The sequence below is a fragment of the Plecotus auritus genome (assembly GCF_963455305.1).
Source record: "Plecotus auritus genome assembly, chromosome: 1".
NCBI lineage: Eukaryota > Metazoa > Chordata > Mammalia > Chiroptera > Vespertilionidae > Plecotus > Plecotus auritus.
Window position 1 is genome coordinate 50,072,197 of NC_137770.1, and position 22,089 is coordinate 50,094,285.

The 22,089-nt window shown below is 38.5% G+C and overlaps 1 protein-coding gene across 3 annotated transcripts in view; it reads left to right on the plus strand.

Annotated features, from left to right (window-relative positions):
- DPP8 (dipeptidyl peptidase 8) overlaps positions 1-21,709 on the plus strand; it is a 66,838-nt gene extending 45,129 nt beyond the window's left edge. For 2 of the 3 annotated variants that reach the window (XM_080644753.1, XM_080644754.1), the window contains exons 17-21: positions 8,395-8,541; positions 9,718-9,870; positions 11,691-11,833; positions 13,278-13,389; positions 17,562-21,709. In XM_080644753.1, coding sequence (XP_080500879.1) covers positions 8,395-8,541; positions 9,718-9,870; positions 11,691-11,833; positions 13,278-13,389; positions 17,562-17,684 — 678 coding nt within the window. In that variant the 3' untranslated portion in view covers positions 17,685-21,709. The remainder of the gene's footprint in view (positions 1-8,394; positions 8,542-9,717; positions 9,871-11,690; positions 11,834-13,277; positions 13,390-17,561) is intronic. The other variant, XM_080644755.1, reaches the window with a different exon arrangement.
- The last annotated feature ends 380 nt before the right edge of the window (positions 21,710-22,089 follow it).

Here is a 22,089-nt window from a genome sequence, read left to right on the forward strand (position 1 = left end):
GAACTGTACACTTAAAATGGCTGAAATGATAATTTTTTTAAAGCAGTGGGACTGCATTTTAAAAATATATATATTTTTGTTGATTTCAGAGAGGAAGGTAGAGGGAGAGAGAGAGAGAAACATCAGTGATGAGAGAGAATCATTGACTGGCTGCCTCCTGCACATCCCTTACTGGGTATTGAGCCTGCAATCTGGGCATGTGCCCTTGACTAGAATCGAAACCGGGACCTTTCAGTCCCCGGGCCAACACTCTATACACTGGGCCAAAGTGGCTAGGACTGAAATAATAAATTTTATGTTATGTATATTTTACATAATAAAAACTCTTAATGCAGTTAAAATTGTTTAATTGTTTGGAGTACTTTATGAATACAACTGGAGTCTTTGAGGTTTTCTATGTACAGTATCATGTCATGACAGTTTTACTTCTTCTTTTCCAATTTGGATGCCCTTTATTTCTTCTTGGCTGATCGCTATGGCTAGCACTTCCAGTACTATGTCGAACAGGACTGGTGAAAGTGGGCATCCCTGTCTTGTTCCTGTTCTTAGGGGAAATGGCTTTAGTTTTTGCCCATTGAGTCTGATGTTGGCTATAGGTTTGTCATATATATAGCCTTTATCATGTTGAGATATACTTCCTCTATTCCAATTTTTGCTGACATTTTTATCAAAAATGGGTGTTGGATTTTGTTGAATGCTTTTTCTACAACTATTGATAGGATCATGTGATTTTTGTTTATGTCATTTATCATATTTATTGATTTGCAAATATTGTACCAGCCTTGCATTCCTGGAATAAATCCCACTTGATCATGGTGTATGATCTTTTTCATATATTGCTGGATGCGATTTGCTAATATTTTGTTGAGTATTTTAGCATCTATGTTCATCAGGGATATTGGCCTGTAATTCTCTTTCTTTGTAGTGTCTTTATCTGGTTTTGGAATTAGGATAATGCTGGCCTCATAAAAAGAGTTTGGAAGTGTTCTTTCCTCTTGGATTTTCTGAAATAGGTGTTAGTTCTTCTTTGAATGTTTGGTAAAACCCCCCTGTGAAGCCGTCGGGACATAGGCTTTTTGTTTGGTGAGAGTTTTTTTTATTACTGCTTCTATTTCATCAGTTGTTATTGGCCTATTCAGGTATTTTGATTCTTCCTGATTTAGTTTTGGGAGATTGTATTTTTCTAAGAATTTGTCTGTTTCATCCACATTATCCAGCTTGTTGGTATATAGTTGTTCATAGTATTTTCTTACAATCCTTTGTATTTCTGTGGTGTCAGTGGTTACTTCTCTACTTTCGTTTCTGATTTTATTTATTTGGGTCTTCTTTCTTTGTTTCTTGATGAGTCTGGCTAATGGTTTATCAATTTTGTTTAGCCTTTCAAAGAACCAGCTCTTGGTTTCATTGATTTTTTTGTATTTTTTTTTTTTTTAGTCTCTATGTTATTTATTTCTGCTCTAATCTTTATTATTTCCTTTCTTCTACTTACTCTGGGCTTTTCTCTTTCTAGTTCTTTAAGTTGTAGGGTTAAATAGTTTATTGCTGATTTTTCTTGTTTTTTTGAGGTTTGCCTGTAGTGCTATGAACTTCCCTCTCAGGACTGCTTTTGCTGTGTCCCAGAGATTTTGGGTTGTTGTGTGTTCATTTTCATTTGTTTCCAGGAAGTTTTTTATTTCTTTCTTGGTCTTATTGGTAACCCATTCATTTATTTAATAACATGCTATTTAGCCTCCATGTGTTTCTATGTTTTTGGGCGTTTTTACTGTAGTTGATTTCTAATTTCATTCCACTGTGATCTGAAAAAATGCTTGATATGATTTTAATCTTCTTGAACTTGTAGAGACTTGTTTTGTGTCCTAACATGTGGTCTATCTTTGTGAAGGATCCACGTGCACTTGAGAAGAACGTATATTCTGCGACGTTGGGGTGAAATATTCTATAAATGTCAATTAAATCCATCTGATCCAGTGTGTCCTTTAGAGACTCTGTTTCCTTGTTAAGTTTTTGTCTGGAAGATCTATCCAGTGAAGTCAGAGGGGTGTTAAAGTCCCCTACTATGACTGTATTGTTGTCGATCTCTCCATTAAAGTCCTTGAAGTTTTTTTATATATTAGGTGCTCCTATATTAGGGTGCATATATGTTTGTTGGATCAATCCCTTTAGTATTATGTAGTGACCTTTGTTGTCTCTTATAATAGATTTCACTTTAAAGTCTTATTTTGTTGGTTGTTAGTATTGCTACTGCAGCTTTTTTTCTTTTCTATTTGCATGGAAAATATTTTTCCATCCCTTCACTTTCATCCTGTGTGTGTCTTTTGTTTTGAGGTGAGTCTCTTGTAGACAGCATATAGTTGGGTCATGTTTTTGTATCCATTCAGCTACCCTATGCCTTTTGATTGGAGCATTAAATCCATTTACATTTAGGGTTGTTACTGATAGGTACTTATTTATTGCCATTTTAATTCTGTATGGCTATGTTTCTCTCTCTGTTTCTTCTCATTACAGCAATCCCTTTAGCATTTCTTGTAATGCTGGCTTGGTGGTGATTTACTTCTTTAGCCTTTTTTTGTCTGGGAAGCTCTTTATTTGACCGTCTATTTTGAATGATAGCCTTGCTGGATATAGTAATCTTGGTCTCAGATCGTTGCTTTCCATTACTTTGAGTACTTCATGCCATTCCCTTCTGGCCCTTGGAGTTTCTGATGAGAAATCAGGGTCAGCCTTATGGGAACTCCTTCTTGCTGCCTTTAAGGTTCTCTCTTTGTCTTTAATTTTTGGCATTTTAATTATGATGTGTCTGGGCATGGGCCTGTTTGGGTTCTTCTTGTTTGGGGTTCTCTGTGCCTCCTGCACTTGTGTGACTTTTTCCTTTACCAGGTTAGGGAAATTTTCTGCCATTATTTCTTTAAACACCTTCTCTATGCCTTTCTTCGTTTCCGCCTCTTCTGGCACACCTGCTATTCTAATATTGTTATATTTCACATTGTCCCACAGCTCTCTATAGCTGTCCTCCTATTTTTTAATTGTTCTTTCTTTTTGGTTCTCTGATTGAGTGATATTTTCAACTCTGTCTTCTAATTCACTGATTTGATCCTCAGCGTCCCCTAATCTGTTGTGTATTCCTTCCAATGTGTTCTTTATTTGTGTTATGTCATTCTTTAGCTCAGACTGTTCTTTTTTCATAGTTACTATATCTTTTTTCATGCTGTTGAACATTTTTACCATCATTATTCTGAACTCTGATCCAGATAAATTTCTTATCTCTGCTTTATTTATCTCTTCTTCTGGAGAATTCTCTAGTTCTTTCATTTGGTTGTTCTTTGTCTCCTCATTTTGGAGATATATTTGGATTTGTGACTATGTATTAGGTAGATCCTCTACACCTCTCTATGAACACAACTGTACTTTCTTGCACTTATAGAAACAATTCCTTTCTCAAAGTGTTCCTTAGAAACATTCAAATTTGGTGAGGCCACAGGAGAATCTGACATTCAGTTTGCAGGGAGATTTCCCTAGGAGACTTTCCATGGTAGAATGCCTCTGGCACTTCAACCCACAGGGAAATCAATTCATTCTCTTGCTGGATGACTCCATTTGAGTTTATTAGGAAAAGGCTCCTTTCTAATGGCACATAACACAGCCTTGTGAAATTTGATTAAATCATGTCAGTGGCCCATGTTTGTTCTTGGTGTGTGGTCAGGTCAGAGTGTAACAATTCAAGGCCTGGCCAGCGTGGCTCAGTGTTTGAGCATCAACCTATGAACCAGGAGGTACCGCAGTGCACAACTCAGACTAATATTCCACCCTTACAGAGCTTAATGAGGAAAATAATAAGTAGACAAAAAATATATATTATTTCATAAATGGAAGGCTATGAATAATTGTTTGAAAAGAGGATGGCAAAATCACTAAAATGGAAGTTCCTATAGGAAGGTCAGGAAAAGTCTCTACAGAGGATGTGAAAGAATGAGCCACATTAAAGATCTCAGACAGAGGGAACAGTAAATGTCAAGTTCAAGGTCCTGTGGTTATAATCAATCCTAATATATAAAAAGCCAGGGCCATCACAACCGAAACAACCAGACAGAAGACCGAACAGCAGGCTGAGTGGGGCAACCAGGCCAGCAGCGGGGCAGTTAGGGGCGACTTTTTGTGTTTTGTTTTTTTTTAATCATTATTGTTCAGATTATTACAGTTGTTCCTCTTTTTTTCCCCCCAAAGCTCCCCTCCACCTGGTTCCCACCCCACCCCATGCCCTTACCCCCCTCGCCCCACAATGTCCTCATCCATAGGTGTATGATTTTTGTCCAGTCTCTTCCCACACCACCTACACCCCTTTCTCCCTGAGGATTGTCAGTCCACTTCCTTTCTATGCCCCTGATTCTATTATATTCACCAGATTATCCTGTTCATCAGATTTTTTATTCACTTGATTTTTAGATTCACTTGTTGATAGATATGTATTTGTTGTTCATAATTTTTATCTTTACCTTTTTCTTCTTCTTCCTCTTCTTACAGAATACCTTTCAGCATTTCATATAATACTGGTTTGGCAGTGATGAACTCCTTTAGCCTTTTCTTATCTGTGAAGCTCTTTATCTGACCTTCCATTCTGAATGATAGCTTTGCTGGGTAGAGTATTCTTGGTTGTAGGTTCTTGCTATTCATCACTTTGAATATTTCTTGCCACTCCCGTCTGGCCTGAAAAGAGGACTTTAATTAGTGGGAAGAAAGTTACAGAAGTTAAGTTGTTGAGAAATCAGCTGACAGTAGTATGGGTGCTCCCTTGTAGGTAACTAACTGTTTTTCTCTTGCTGCTTTTAATATTCTCTCTTTGGCTTTTGCTCTTGGCATTTTAATTATGATGTGTCTTGTGGTCCTCTTTAGATTCCTCTTGTTTTGGGTTCTGTGTGCTTCCTGGACTTGTAAGTCTATTTCTTTCACCAGGTGGGGGGAGTTTTCTGTCATCATTTCTTCAAATAGGTTTTCAGTATCTTGCTCTATCTCTTCTGTTGGCACCCCCATAATTCTGATGTTGGTACGCTTGAAGTTGTCCCAGAGGCTCCTTACACTATCTTCATATTTTTGGATTCTTTTTTCTTTTTGCTTTTTGTTGGGTGTTTTTTGCTTCTTTGTATTTCAAATCTTTGACTTAATTCTTGTGATCCTCTAGTCTGCTGTTGGATCTCTGTATATTATTTTTTATTTCAGTCAGTGTATGCTTAATTTCTAGTTGGTCCTTTTTCATATCCTCGAGGGTCTCACTAAATTTATCAGCCTTTTCTAGAAAATTCTTGAAAAACCTTATAACCGTGGTTTTGAAGTCTATATCCAGTCGTTTGCTTTCCTCCATTTCTTTCATTTGTGACCTGTTTCTTTGTCTCCACATTTTGGCTGCTTCCCTGAGTTGATAGAGTGGCTTTGTGTGCTGGGTGTCCTATAGGGCCTAGTGGCTCAGCCTTCCCAGTTACCTGAGGTGGACACTCTTTTTTTTTTTTTTTTTTAATATATTTTATTGATTTTTTACAGAGAGGAAGGGAGAGGAATAGAGAGTCAGAAACATCGATGAGAGAGAAACATCGATCAGCTGCCTCCTGCACACCCCCCACTGGGGAAGTGCCCGCAACCAAGGTACATTCCCTTGACCAGAATTGAACCTGGGACCCTTCAGTCCGCATGCCGATGCTCCATCCACTGAGCCAAACCGGCTAGGGCAAGGTGGACACTCTTGGTGCACCCCTTTGTGGGCTGTGTCCACCGTCTTGTTGTAGTTAAGCCTTGATTGTTGTTGGTGTCACAGGGAGGAATTGACCTCCAGGCCAGTTGGCTGTGAGGATCAGCTGTGTCTACACTGGGAGAACTTCTGTGCTGGAGACACCCTTATGAGGCAAGACTTGCTTCTGTGGGGCTTTGGTGCTCACTGAGCCTGCCCCCTGAGTGTGTCCCTTATGGATCTGAGGAGTTGTAATCTGGATGGTCCTACTCTGACCCCTGGGTACACTGGCTCTTGGATCTCCAAGGAGGTGCTAATTTGGCCTCTGCCTGAGGCCACCCAGCAGGAGCTACAGAGAGATCTTCAGATTCCTCTTCTTTGTCTGGGGTTTGGAGGTGCCCAGATGAGGCCCAGCTGTGAAGCAGTGCAAGCTGCTGTGGGGCCTTGGGCCTTCTTTTGGATGTTCTGGGTCTCTCTGACTCAGCTGCAGTTTGTTAGGTAAGTTTAGAATTCAAAGGACCAGGCCATTCATATGCAAAAGCCTCTGTGCACAGCTTGCATAGGGCAGAGCAAACAGCAATGGCTTCCCATCATCTCTGTCCTAAGAGGCCCCCATGTCTCAGTGTCCCTTGGTAATTGCTGCAAGCACCTTTGAGAGAAAGCCGCCCTCAAGTTCTGCCCGTTGCCAGACAGTCCATTTTCTCCCCGTATGAGTCTGGGTCCCCAGAGTCTCGCCCAGAATTGGAGTTCAGTGCAGTTGGGAGCTTGAGTCTCCCTCCCAATTGAAAAAGCCAGCCGCGTACTCAGTTGGCAGCCCTCTCCGCACACGCTCCTCCATACCTCTGCACTTTACTTCCACAGCTCCTCTGAGTCTCAGTGTGCTTTTCTCTTCCCTTCTAGTTGTAGAATTTCCACTTAGCCAGCCTTCCTGTGGTTCTGGATGATGTTTGTTTTGTCTTTTAGTTGTAGTTTTGAAGTGGTTGTGCAAGGCAGCAAGTTCAGGTGTTTACCTATGCTGCCATCTTGGTTTCTCCTCAATTCTTATTTATTTTAATAGATTTTTTAGAAAGAGACAAGCATCAATTTGTTGTTCCACTTGTTTATGCATTCATTGGTTGATTCTTGTAGGTGCTCTGACCAGGGATCAAACCTGCAACCTTGGCATATGGGGACAACACTCAAACCAGTTGAGCTATCCAGCCAGGGCCAATGTTGATTCTTGTTTAACTCCAGATTGACTTGGTTTTCCTTTGGTATCAGCCAGAGAAAAGTTCTTTCTCATTTGCCAGAACTTTTTTGTTGTTTAATATCTATCTAGTGTCCACCAAACCTTGAACTTCTGTAACTTTCTTCCCACTAATTAAAGTCCTCTTTTCACTAGATAGTTTATTTCTGGTGAAACACTTAAGCTACATCTAATTTCCCAGTCATTTTTAAGTACAGTGTTGGGCGATAAAGGTATTTAAGAATTATTCTGCCTTTTGATTTTTGTAATAGGGGAAAAGAAGCTAGACTAATCACAGTATTTTATTCAAATACTAAGTTTTCCTACTACTGGGCAAAGACAATCCCAGAAGAGAGGTGTAGAGAAGAAAAATGATCTATTCATCCTCCTCTCTACCATTTGACACAGTTCTTCAGAGTAGAAGTAATCATTTTAGTAACTTTGTCTATCGGGTAGGTTAAATCTCTTATCTTACATGTAATTAACATCTAGGTTATAGTTTTAAAATCATTAGTTGCTTAGTAATTGCCCTGAATTAAGTGTGAAGTTAAGATAGAAAAGAAGTACCCACCGAAACCGGTTTGGCTCAGTGGATAGAGCGTCGGCCTGCAGACTGAAGGGTCCCGGGTTCAATTCTGGTCAAGGGCATGTACCTTGGTTGCAGGCACATCCCCAGTGGGAGGTGTGCAGGAGGCAGCTGATCGATGTTTCTCTCTCATCGATGTTTCTAGCTCTCTATCCCTCTCCCTTCCTCTCTGTAAAATATCAATAAAATATATTTTAAAAAAAAAAGAAAAGAAAAGAAGTACCCTCCTACCTAAAACCATGTCAGTGTTTCCTTGTCTTTGGACACGTAAGATTTGAAGGCAAAGAAATGTGGACTTGGCGAAATCTGGGGCCAGCTTGCTCCCTGCAGGCTCAAGATCAACCATCCCACATAGAAGAAAAAGAAAAGAAAAAAGAGCCTGACTGGTGTGGCTCAATGGTTGAGCATAGACCCATGAACCAGGAGGTCACAGTTCGATTCCAGGTCAAGACACAAACCCAGGTTGTGGGCTTGATCCCCAGTGTGGTGCGTGCAGGAGGCAGCCAATCAATGATTCTCTCTCATCATCTGATGTTTCTATCTCTCTCTTCTTTTCCCTTCCTCTCTGAAATCAATAAAAATATATTAAAAAAGAAGCAACATAAACATGACAAGATTTAAGTTAATTTAAAAATAAATGGAGGGGGGAAAGAGTTCTAATCAAAGGGCATAAAGTCTCAGTTAAGCCAGATGAATAAGTTCTAGAGATCTTCTGTACAACATTGTCCTATAATTAATGATACTATATTATTTTAAAGGCAAAATAATGTTAGAAATTTAAGCTTTCTACTTTTCACAGTGTCCTGCTTCTATTATGTTTTTGTATGCTACCATATAAGAAATTTCACTGAAGTTGTATTTCTTCCTCAGGTGCAGTTGGTGAATAATCGGTTTAAAGGAGTCAAGTATTTCCGTTTGAATACTCTAGCCTCCCTGGGTTATGTGGTTGTAGTGATAGACAACAGGGGATCCTGTCACCGAGGGCTTAAATTTGAAGGCGCCTTTAAATATAAAATGGTGTGTGAACGTACAAACATTTTTCTTTCAAAGACACATTTTCTGGTGCATTGTTTGGTGTGAAATCCCAGAGAGCGAGTCGGGGGAAGGGGCTGTGAGTGAATGAGAGAGAGTGTGTGTTAGAGTTCGGGGTTGGGAGGGAAGATGCATCTTGATGTCTAGGCTAGCTCGTGTGTACTTGTATATATATCAGTTTGGGGAGCTGAGATAGAACCACCTGTACAGAGAAATAGCCTCTCTTTTTTGTATGTCCAGCTTAGCCAGAAGGCAGCACCATTTAGCTTTCAGCATCCTGTACACTATTGAGAGGAATAATTGAGATTTGTTCTGTCCTCTGTGAAGAGAGAAACCAACTGGTTAGTGCCTTCCTTGTGACAAGCCTCTTTCTCTCTACAGGAAGCTTTAAATGCTACCTTTTAGAGATGCCCCATGTCCTTTCTGCTGCTTTGGGAAATGATGAGAATCCGATGTTCCTTTTGCACAGTAAGGCAATTACTGTGTTTGCCAGTGTATTGGACATGCTGAGTAAGACATGGGGATTTTCTCCCACAGCCAGTTCTTTGACCTTATGTTGTATTCTCATGTAAGTTTTTTGTTTTTATTTTTGTTTTTTGCTCAGTGAAGTGAGATTGTGTGCACTGGCAGGCCTAGTAATACAGACAGGGTGGTGGTAGTAGGAATTAAGACTTCATAGGACTTTAAAGAAATGGTTGTTCAGTTCTTAGAGGTATACTATGGGGACATAGGAGGATAAAGCCTTGAGTGACTCCTTCAACTCTACTGCATTACATTTTAAAGGAGAAGTGAAATTAGTCAACCACTTAAGGGGGCTAATTTTTTGTCTTTGGGTATGGGAAGGCTTGTTACAAGGAAGATGCTGACTCTTAGCAGACAACAGAACAAATGGAATGGGAAATAACCCACATGGTAAGGGACAGTTTGGGTTGCAGTAGGAAGGAAATTTATGACTAAGGGATAACTAAACTCTAAGGCAGACTAGCAACAGAAGCTATAGGCTCCTATCTCTAAATACAGTTTTTAAAAAAGTTTTTTGGGCAATACTAATCTTAACAAAACTACAGGTATTTTTAATAACATTTTTTTTAGCTTCAAAAAGCACTCTTATAATAAGACTTTTACTCATTAATCAGTGAAATGTTCTCTCTTTCTTGACAGGGACAAATAGAAATTGATGACCAGGTGGAAGGACTCCAGTATCTAGCTTCTCGATATGATTTCATTGATTTAGATCGTGTTGGCATCCATGGCTGGTCCTATGGAGGATACCTCTCCCTGATGGCATTAATCCAGAGATCAGATATCTTCAGGGTATGTGACTTCCTAATGCACATGTTTTGGTAATAAGGATAGAATTTTCGGTAAATTGAGGATATAAGAAAATAATGATTTTTCTGAAGTTTTACAGAGTTGGCATTATTATGGAATGTTAGTGTTTCTGTGGGGTTTTTGTTTGTTTGTTTTGCTTTTTAATCCTTACTTAAGGATTTTTCCCCCCATTGATTTCTGGAAAGAGTGGAAGGGAGGAAAGAGGGTGAGAGAGAAAAAAAACATGGACATGAGGCAGACACATTGATTGGTTGCCTCCCCCACATGCTGCTACTGGGGCTAGGGAACCTACAACCAAGGTACGTGAACTTGACCAGACATTAAACCCTCGACTCTTTAGTCCTCAGGCTGATGCTGTAACCACTGAGAAAACTGGCCAGAGTGGTTTTAGTGTTTTAATAGCAATGTGAGATAATAGAAATATCTGTCAACCTGTGTATCCATATGAGCTGTATATTTACATGTTATCTATTTTTTTAAAAACCACTTGTTGCCCTAGCCAGTTTGGCTCAGTGGGTAGAGCGTCGTCCTGCGGACTGAAGGGTCCCAGGTTCAATTCTGGTCAAGGGCACATGTCCAAGTTGTGCACTTGATCCCCAGTGTGGGGCGTGCAGGAGGCAGCTGATCGATGATTCTCTCTCATCATTGACGTTTCTGTCTCTCTCTCTCCCTTCACCTCTGAAATCAATAACAATATATTTTAAGAAAAAAGATGCTAACAGTTGTTAAGGGAGTGGGAATTATGAGTAGTGGGGGTTTTTTATATAGGGTAGGGCAAAAAGTAAGTTTACAGCTGTTCATATGAAAAATAAAACAATAATTAATAAATAATAATATAAGAATAAACTGTTTTATGTACTCATAACTATAAACCTACTTTTCTTCACCCTGTATTTCAATAACATGATTTTATTTAATAGTGAAAATTAATTTTTATTTTTAAAAATAAAAATGGCCCTGGCCGGTGTTGCTATATGATTAGAGCATCAGCCCACTCCTGGAAGGGTCACAGGTTTGATTCCCAGTCAAGGGCACATGCCTGGATTGTAGGTTCGATCCCTGGCCCCAGTTAGGGCTCATGCGCTGGGCAACCAATGTTTCTTTTGCTCTCTCCTTCTCCCTCTCTCTTTCACTCTCTCTAAAAAGTCAATGAAAAAAATATCCTCAGGTGAGGATCAACAAAAAAAATTTTTAAGTGATAGGGTTTTATTTTGTTTTAATGTATATTCAGGTAATCTTTATTTATAATAACCACAAGGTGAACTCTGAAAACGGTCATAATTTCTCCAGGTTTATAGCTGTCAAGAATTAATTATAATATTTAAATATAAAAGTGTGTGTGGGAATCTTAAAATGAGGTAACTATTTAATGCTTAAATATATTTCATTTATTACTTTAAATTCTGTACTGCCAACAGAAGCTAAAAAATAAAAATAAAAAGATTGTTTTTTCTGTATAAAGCTGACACTTCTAGCACATTTTTCCCCAGTGGCAGGAATGAGTTTATACTGAGGCATTCATATGTTCTAGTTCAGTCTACCCTTTTAACAAACTATTTCAACTAGCCCAGATTAAGGGTTTGGTATACAGCATGCCTATGGAACAAAATGTGGCTTACAAAGTATCAAGTTCTTGACCTTGGCACTCCACTTTGATTTTTTTGAGTGGCCTAAGACCATGTAGCTTCAGTAGTGGAACTAAAGCCTAAGGATAATATTGGCCTATTAATTTACAGGTACAAACCTCTTTGCTAGCCATTCTTTTCTGGACCACACTTGACTATCACTGCTGTCTTATGCAGGTTGCTATTGCTGGAGCCCCAGTCACTCTGTGGATCTTCTATGATACAGGCTACACAGAACGTTACATGGGTCACCCTGACCAGAATGAACAGGGCTATTACTTAGGATCTGTGGCCATGCAAGCAGAAAAGTTCCCCTCTGAGTAAGTTCAAGCTTTTAAATTAAGATTATAAATTTAAAATTGTATTTAATAGTAATGAAAACTACAAATACTGTAACCAAGACTAATATTTTATAGAATACTAAAATGGCATGGGTGATTCTCAAAGCTGAATAATACACCATTTCCTATCATTTGTGTGTGGGTTTTTTTACAAGTTATATTTTAAGCAATTTGCTTGTGCTATAAAAGAAGTTTAAGTGCACTACTATTTAAGGTGGAAAAAATTTTATTTCTGCGTTATTTTACAAATAATGTTTATGATTTTTTGTTTTCTGGGGACATGCCATTATTATTGACTAGAGACCTGGTGCACGAATTCGTGCACCAGTGGGGTCCCTTGGCCTGGCCTGCGTGATCAGGCCGAAACTGGCTCTCCAACATCCCTCAAGAGGTCCTGGATTGCGAGAGGGCGCAGGCCAGGCCAAGGGACCCCACCGGTGCACAATCAGGGCCGGTGAGGGACGCAGGATGTTGGCCAGCTGGGGAGCGACCGCAGGAGGGCTCCAGGGTGTGTCCCGCCCATCTTGCTCAGTTCTGATCGGCTAGACCCCACCAGCAAGCTAACCTACCAGTCGGAGCGTCTGCCCCCTGGTGGTCAGTTCACATCATAGTGACTGGTTGACCAATCAACTCTCTGCCCCCTCATGGTCAGTGCATGTCATAGCGAGCAGTTGAGCGGCCTTAGCATATAATTAGCATATTATGCTTTGATTGGTTGAATGGACGACTGGACACTTAGCTTATTAGACTTTTATTATATAGGATGTGTGCTAATATCTTAATAGGAAATTGTACAATGTTCTTTTTATTTTTTAAATATTTCATACATGTAGCATCTGGTTAATATTTTACAAATATATTAATGTTGAAAATGTTGAATCCTTGTTCTAATATCTATACTAATAAAGATCTAATATGCTAATGGTTGATATGCCATAACAGGTAACGACCAGGTCATTAGCATATTAGCTGGGGTGTTGCTCTGGAGATGGGGCAGAAGTAGGGAGGCTCCCGGAGGAGGTGGGACCATCCCGTGCTGGGAAGGGCAGGGGTGAGAGCCCATAGCGCCCCCTCACCAGTCCTTTGCCACCCACCGCTCCTACTCTGAGTGCCCGCGACCCACCTGCCAGGGGAAGGAGCACAGCGCAGCAGGCGGGAGGCTTCCATGCTCTCCTCTGGTGCCATGACAGGGTGGAGCAGCCGCGTTGCTCCGGAGACAGGGCGGAAGCAGGGAGGCGACCAGAGAAAGTGGGACCAGCCCCAGGCAACTCCAGGAACTGAGGGTGGCGCGATTTCGAATCACACGCTTGGCTCCTAGTTACAGTATAAGGAGGTTAGCATAGTTAATTGTGATTAGATTAAAGGAGTTAAGTGGTTTTCTCAAACTATTTTGCCTAATCCTCTGATATTTCCATTTCTCCAGACCAAATCGTTTACTGCTCTTACATGGATTCTTGGATGAGAATGTCCATTTTGCACACACCAGTATATTATTGAGTTTTTTAGTGAGGGCTGGAAAACCATATGATTTACAGGTGAGTTTTTCTACATTTTTTAAGTAAATAATGATTAATGGTTGATTACTTTAAAATAGAATAAGTTATGGAGTAAGGCCTAATTTCCAGCTGTGACCATTCTTTGTTTAAGAGACTAAAGTAATAGGCCTAGTTAATAGTACCCCTAGTTGGATAAAAATTAAGATTCTGTTGAAGTCAGGCTGAAGACTGGCCTATTGGATTCCATGACATGTGTATCTGTATATGCTTTCAGTTTGTAATCATGGAAAAGATGGCAGGAGTCCATTTACTGTCCTCCTTTGATTTTTCTTCTTCCCCTTGGAAGGGTGAGGAAATGTTACTTAATTGTATTGTTGTGCAAAGGAGTTTTAGGACCTGATTGCATGTTTATATGTATGTGTGTGTGTGTGTATGTATATATATATATATATATATATATATATATATATATGCACATATATATATATTATTGATTTCAAAGAGGAAGGGAGAGGGAGAGAGAGATAGAAACATCAATGATTAGAGAGAATCATTGATCAGCTGCCTCCTGCACACCCCCTACTGGGGATCAAGCCCGCAATCCAGGCATGTGTTCTTGACCAGAATCGAACCCCGGGATGCTTCAGTCCACATGCTCTATCCACTGAACCAAACTGGCCAGGGCTAAATGTGTCTTTTTTTTTTAACATATATTTTTACTGATTTCAGAGAGGAAGGGAGAGGGAGAGAGAGATAGAAACATCAATGGTGAGAGAGAATCATTGATCGGCTGCCTCCTGCATGCCCTCTACTGGGGATCGAGCCCACAATCCAGGCATGTGCCCTTGACTGGAATCGAACCCAAGACCCTTAAGTCTCCAGGCCAATGCTCTATTCACTAAACCAAACCAGGTAGGGCTACATGGTCTTTTAATTTAATTTTATATTGATATTAGAGTAGAAACCAGAAAGTTATTATGCACCTTCATTGCTCCATTACTCAAATAAAAAGGTTTTAAGAAAAACTCCTCCTCTTTTCTATTTCTTACACAGATCATATGCTCATAAGAAATGAAAATACTACTTTTTCCTTTTTGTTTCAGTTGGTAAACTATTAGATATTTGTGTAGAGCAGCAATTATCAATCATTTTGGTCCCCTTTACATATCAGCTTTTGTTTATGTGGTTTATGTCTATCAGTATTTCTTGTATAAGATATTAAAACTATTAAAAATGTTAAGCCTTGGCTGGTGTGGCTCATTTGGTTAGAGTGTCATCCTGTGCACCAAAAGGTTGCTGATTCAATTCCTGGTCAGAGCACATTCCCAGGATGTGGGTTTGATTCTCAGTTGGGGTGCGTACAGGAAGCTATCCATCAGATGTTTCTCCCTCACATCGATGTTTCTTTCTCTCTCTCTCTCCTGCCCCCCTTCCTCTCTCTCTAAAATCAACTTTAAAAATTTTTTTTATTTTAAAATATTTATTTAAAGCTATTACATGTTAACAAAAATCACAATTTTATAGGAGGGGGAGACTATTTTCTAAAACAAAACAAAAATTTACTCAGAAAAGTAGCATTGCTTTACATTTTTTAAAATCTCCTTAATGTCCGACTTAATAAGGAAGACACCTGGATTTTCATAGCTACTTCCAATGCAGTCTGTTGTAAAATGTTTTGGCTAAAGTATGTGAAGAAAATTTAGCCTTACAGAATATGTATTTAACAAATGGGAGGTTTAGCCTTTTCAGATAATTGTGGTTATTCTTCTTTGATACTACAATACTGGACAAATGGTAGTTTCTCAAAGGTTTTTGTGTGGAATCTGAGCCATATCTATAAACTTTTCATACTCTGTTTCGTTATCATCTGTTGGATCTTGTACTTCAAATGGATCTTTTACCGTGCATTGGTCATCTGGAAAATATTGGTTCACTGTGTTATGCCAATCTTCTGAATGTTGACTCATTTAATTACATAGTATTTTAAAACTCTCATGAAAATTCCACTGATCTCATCAGAAAAGTCTCAAGTGCATATTGGGAAGCTCATGAACTAGTAGTGGTAGATGTAAATTTTTCAAAATTTTAATTTTCTCTTAAAAACTCAAAATTAATCATTGGTGCCCAGCCTGTGTGGCTCAAGGTGTTTGAGTGTCATCCCATGGACTCAACCCATCACACTCTGTGGCCCAGCGGTTGAGAGTCAGCCTATGAACCAAGAGGTCATGGTTCGATTCCCAGTCAGGGCACATGCCTGGGTTTTGTGTTCAGTCTTCACGGGGGGCGATGGGCGGGTGTGCAGGAGGCAGCTGATTGGTGTGTTTCTCTATCAGTATTTCTATTTCTCTCCCTTCCTCTCTCTGAAATCAATAAAAATATTAAAAAGAAAAAAAAGGCAAAAAAGGAATATGTATACTACCAACAACAAATTTATCATCAGCAACAAATACTGTCAGTGTTCTCCTGGAAGTGACCAAGATCACCTCATTCATTTTTTTTTAAAATATGTATTTTATTGATTTCTTACAGAGAGGAAGGGAGAGGGATAGAGAGTTAGAAACATCGATGAGAGAGAAATATCAATCAGCTGCCTCCTGCACACCTTCCACTGGGGGGATGTGCCCGCAATTAAGGTACATGCCCTTGACCGGAATCGAACCCGGGACCTTTCAGTTCACAGGCCAACGCTCTATCCACTGAGCCAAACCGGCCAGGCACTTCATTCATTTTTGAGTTTGCCTTTTCTGAATCATCATAATTGTCAGCCATTCTTTCATGTTAAAAATAAAGTTTCATTTAGAAAGTGGCAGTTCAACTTGGAACTCAGTTGCACACATTGTTTTTCTTGAGACATCTGGTAGCAGAAGTAATTTATGTGTTCTTTCCATTTCATTACCACAGAATATTTTTTAAAAATCTACTCAAGAGTTGCAATTTAAGAAAATTTAATTCTAATTTTTTGAGACTTACGTGAAATTGGCATTTTTCCTTTTACTTCAATTATGTGGTGGTGAAAAATACAATGACTTCTAATAAAATTTAATGTCATTGCCTTGGTTCATACTAAGGCACCAGCACTATTACCATTGCTTTTGCATTACCAATACAAATGCCAACCCAGGAAATAGAGGCAAATAATATTTCAGTATTATTCTGAAAGTAGTTTGTGTGTCTCTTGAAAGGCTGTTTGAGGACCCAAGAAGTCTGCAGACCACACTTGAAGAACTATTGGTCTACACATAAATCCTGTAAGCTTAGTGGTATATAGGGAATTATAAAAAGAAGAGAGGGTCTTATATTTAAGCCTTTAATCCATTTTAAGTTTATTCTTATATATGCTGTAAGAAGGTGGTGCTGTTTGTTTATTTATTTATTGCATGTATCTGTCCAATTTCCCCAACACCATTTATTGTATAGACTGTCTTTACCCCACTTATGGGTATATATTTGAAGAAACCCAAAACACTGATTCAAAAGAATATATGCACCCCTATGTTCATTGCAGTGTTATTTACAATAGCCAAGCTATGGAAGCAACCTAAGTGCTCATCAATAGACAAGTGGATAAAAAAGCTGTGGTACATATATACAGTGGAATATTACTTGGCCACAAAAAGGAATGAAATCTTACCATTTGCAACAGCATTGGATGGACCTAGAGGGCATTATGCTAAGTGAAAAAGTCAGACATATAAAGACAAAATACCAAGTGATTTCACTTATATATGGACTCTAAAGAGCAAAATAAGCAAAATAGAAGCACACTCATAGATACAGAGATCAGACTGATGGTTGCCAAAGGGGAGGTTGGGTTGGGTGGCTGGGTGAAAAAGGTGATGGGATTGTGAAGTACAAATTGGCAGTCACAAAATAATCATGGGGATATAAAGTACAGCATGGGGAATATAGTCAATAACATTGCAATAAGTATGTAATGTGCCAGGTGGGTTCTTGAAATACTGGGTCGGGGGACCACTTTGTAAAGTATATGATCATCTAGCCACTGTGCTGTACATCTGAAACGAATATAAAATAACATTGAATTTAAACTGTAATTGAAAAAATAATTTAAAAAGAGGAGAGGGGCCTTTAGATAGGATATATGTGTGTAATATCTTGGAGAGGGTATGCTTTATATTATTAATCCTATCAAAATCTTTGAAAGGAGATGTATTATTAAGTTCTTATTTTTTGTTGTTGTTGTTGTTAAGATCTATCCTCAGGAGAGACACAGCATAAGAGTTCCTGAATCTGGAGAACATTATGAACTGCATCTTTTGCACTACCTTCAAGAAAACCTTGGATCACGCATTGCTGCTCTGAAAGTGATATAATTTTGACCTGTGTAGAATTCTGGTGTACACTGGCTATTTAACCAAATGCGGGGGTTTAATCAATAGAAAGTATAGAATTGATCATCACATTTTGATATCTGCCACATAACATTTACTTCTAAAAGTATATTTGGTGCCATGCAGGCATCTACAGTTCATGGATAGTAATCTGATACTTTTGATCATACACACAGAAAATTGAATAACATGTATTTCTAAGGGACCCAGCAATACCTTGAGAATTACTGAAAGAAATAAGACATTAGCACTATGTATCCATATTACCTTTTTTTTTTTCACTTTTAATAGTATTATAAACCTCATGGACTTAATTAGTGTATTTTTACAGTATACTTCTGAGTTTGTAAAATATGATGATATTAGTGATTGGTTGGTTCAATTCCAGAATCTCTCACTATTTACAGATTTGATAGCACTTAAATGTAATTGAATAGCTTAAGCTTCATTGCTTGGGGTGTATCCAGCATGTTATGAACTAATCACTATTAAACCTATGACTTAACCAGTCAATAATGATTTTTCAAGGAAAACAGTGGCCTCCTGAAAACACATGTTTTGTTCATTCATGTTCTGACCGGTTTTTAGCCAATTTTAACTGTACCTAGTATAAATAGTTCTCTTTGATGAAATGGCAGAGTGAGTTTTTCCTTTTCCTATATGTAGCATGTATTTAATTAATTAGTCTTATAATATTGATAATTATAGGCAAAAATTTTTAATCAAATGATTAGAGCTTAAATATTTACTGGCGATTTATTTTCCTTTAGGAAAAGGAAAAAGTACACATTCACTTGTATTCTTCAGAAAATGTAGTGGTGCCAGTTTCCTTTGGGTATTTCCTTATTAAAATGTTCCAGGGTTTTATAGAGAGTAGGGTGGGGGAGACCAGGGTGTGGAGAATGACAGGGAAAGGAGAAGGTAAGGAGGGTCTGCTCAAAGACTAAGAAATATAATTAGACCAAAAGTCCTCATGAAAAAGTCTGGAAAGTAAAATTTAAACTCCTAGAATGTTAAGGAAACCAGAATTTAAAAATACTCTCTTTTTATAATTATAGACTGTAATGTTATTCAGGAGAGGAAAAGTTCCTTAAGAGTTACTTTTGTAATTCTAAATTCTAATTTTTTGTTAATTTTCTTTTAGTTCAGAAACCTTACAAATTTAAACTATCTTGATCCTCTTTTAATTATTTGAGCATAATTTAGATATTGTGAGCTTAAAATAAAGAGGTTTCTAGAACAATCTCTTTACCATAAACTGGTCCCCAACGAGCCATGTCTCTTTTTCAGTGTTCAAAGCCTAGAGCAGTTTCTTGAATGGCCATGACATTTCCTGGGTTAGCTGGCTGTAACAGAGCTCTTAGGCTTTCAGATACTGATTGGAATCTGTCCCCTAGATTCTTGGGTTACATTGGAGCCAGTAGTGGAGAAGGCACCTGAGTTTGACCCTGTTTATCACAAACTTCAGTGTTTGGAAAGTTGCAACAAGTATTTTTAAACAACGCTCCAAGGAAATTGATTTTTTTTTTCACTCTCTCTCTCACCACTACACAGAGGAGATTTCTCCGATAGAGAGCACAGCCTCCATTAGTAAGAGTGGTGACTGTACATCAGAGGTGGCTTTATCAGTGAGGGCAAGGTGGGAAGTGGGGGGAGTCCAGAAGGCAGGGTGACCTAGTGGTTCTGACCACGGGAAGGGGAAGGTTTTGCTGTTTGTGTATTTATAATGTATAATAGGTGCCACAATTTCCCCTTTTGTCTGTATATGTATTGACTTTCTTGTTTATGATATTTTCCCATGCGAAGACTTGTTTATATTTTTTCAATGTTAAATTAAATTGATTTGGGTAACTTCTCTTCCCCAAGAAAGTATTTTCCCACGAGACTTAAGTATATATCTGATGGTTGAAAGTGGTTTTGTTGTGAACTAGTTGGCATCTAAGGATCTATCCTTACATAAATGTAGAAATGGTATGGACAGTGGCTTTTAGACAGTTATCCATTTGAAGCCTCTTACCCATTAAGGCTGTTTCTTCAAAATAGCATCTCTTATTTTACCAAAACAAACCTTTAAAAACTTCATGCATTCTTGAATTCACAGGTTTTCCTTTGCATCTTGCCTTCTTCTTTCCTTCTATCACAAGGAATGCTTCTGTTATAATTCCCACTTAAATGCCAATCTCCTTTTATAGAGGGAAAAATACCTGACTGAAGTCACTTGCAGAAAGAGAGCTTGACTAAATTTGTTTTAAACTGATGTGAAAAACATTATAGTCAATTCAAGCAGTCAGTAGAAATATCACTAAAACTATTGGTCCCCTGTCCACAGGTTACAACTTAAAAGGCAGGAGTATATAAAAGTAGCAGCAGTTTTGATGAGAGCCAAAAAGCACTAGGTTAAACATCAAATGGGGTTTTTGTAGGCTTGATAAATGGGTGTACTTGATCAACCATTGGCAGGTATAGTTGCCTCTGCATTGTTAAGCTAGTGGGTCTCAAAATCTAAAATTAATCTGGGACACTAAACTAAAAGAAATGGAGTCTTGAACCCTTCTCTTAGAAATTTGGATTTGGTTTATTTGGGCGGAGACCAGGAATCAATATTTCTAAGAAGCTTTCCAGGTGGTTCTAAAGCAAGCCATTTGTGGTCTGCTTTAAGAAACTGTTCTGTAGAAAAGGGAGTTAGATTAAGAAGATAATGGTTAATTTTTACACTGGACTGATTTACAAGAACCTAAAACAATAGAACAGCTGCTCACCTGTGATAACTATCGGTTCCTTCTCACTCTAAAAGAAGCAGAAGGTATCATTAATTGTATCCCCTCTGTCTGGAGAGTCCTTTTGGAATGAAGGTTTTTCCCTCTATGCCGTTCCTGGCTCGTGTCCAAAGCCTTATACAAGAGGATGAAGTCACAGTGCATGCGTTACTTTTTAAAAGAATGAGATATAGATAATGATGCTTACTTTTTTTTACTACTAGTTTTATTCCTTACGGATGGTGTAGCCTACCTCTCTGTAACAACTTTCTCTCTTTAGGTGGAATGATTCCTATAAGATCTCTTCTTATTACAGAATCATACATTTTTCAAGCTATTATATCTTTGCTATAATCTAATATTCTTTGTTAGAGGAGAAACCTACATATATAAAGAGAAGAATATATACCTATGGCCAGTTAGTGCTCAGTTGGTACTAGACTCCATCCAGATGTCCTGACTCATGGTAGTTAAATATGTAGAAAAGGCGAATTTTTAAAGAAGTATTTATTAATATATTCCTATGAAACATTTTAAAGATAAAACATAAAATGGTTAATTTTTCCATTCTAAAGTAAATGCTAAGCATGCTTATTAATGAAGCTGTACTTCTCATTAGTATATGACATTCTGAAATTAATTAAAATTGCTGTGCTAAATGTGTCTTCCTTGGTGTAGTGGGGGGATTTGGGGATTGGGATATAGAGTGCTTGCTTAAGCCTAGGAGCCCAACATAGAGCTATTTGAAGTAAGAGACATGGCCCTACATAAACTAAGATGTGTGAGTGTCCATTCCTGGCAGACATAAAGGAATAAGGAAACTTCCTTAACTTCCACTTTCCAACCCCTCCCGGCCTCACTGATCCATCATGCAGCCTAAAATACGGAGACATGTTAGTGCAAGGTGCTGGCTCCTGCTTATTTGTCAAGAGCCAGCTCTAGGTAATCATTTCAGAAGTCCCTTACAGACAGAGAAAAAGTAGTGTTCATGTGTTTGTTTTTAAATAACCCAAAAACAGATTTATGTTTGTATTCAGCACAATTGGAGTTCAGGTCTTTAATTTTAGAACATAAAGTGCCTGCTGTTTTAAGCATTGACTTGTACAAAAAGAATTGCATGTTCTCACACCAGTAAGTTTATGGGTTTTCTCATTTTCAGCTACATAGCTTTTAATCATGTAAAGCAAAACATTAGTTTTGTCGCATTTTATTACAGGTTCTTTGTTGCAATAAAGATGCTGCTAAAATTAATTGATGTAAACTTTCCTTTTTTCCCCTGTTCCCCATTTGTACAGTGTTGCTTTGATTAGTGACAACTGTGGAGTGATGAATACACATGAACAAGGTCATGTGCTTGCAGTGGAAAAGGGAGACTGTGGTGATTACGTGGAGCTTCTAGTCCTATAAACACAAACCAAAGGGAGGTGTGCAGAGATTGCTTTGTACCTGCAAGTGGTTCCCAGCACCAGCAGTTAGTACTGCCAAGGGAGGTGGAGCTTGGAGCCAGTGATTAGCATATCCTCCCAGAGCAGCTAGCTGTGAGTTTCTTGGAAATGCCACTCAGGATTGATAGTGGTTTCTGCACATTCCCCAGGAAATTTTAAGGGAGTTCAGTGTAATGCTTTTTTCAG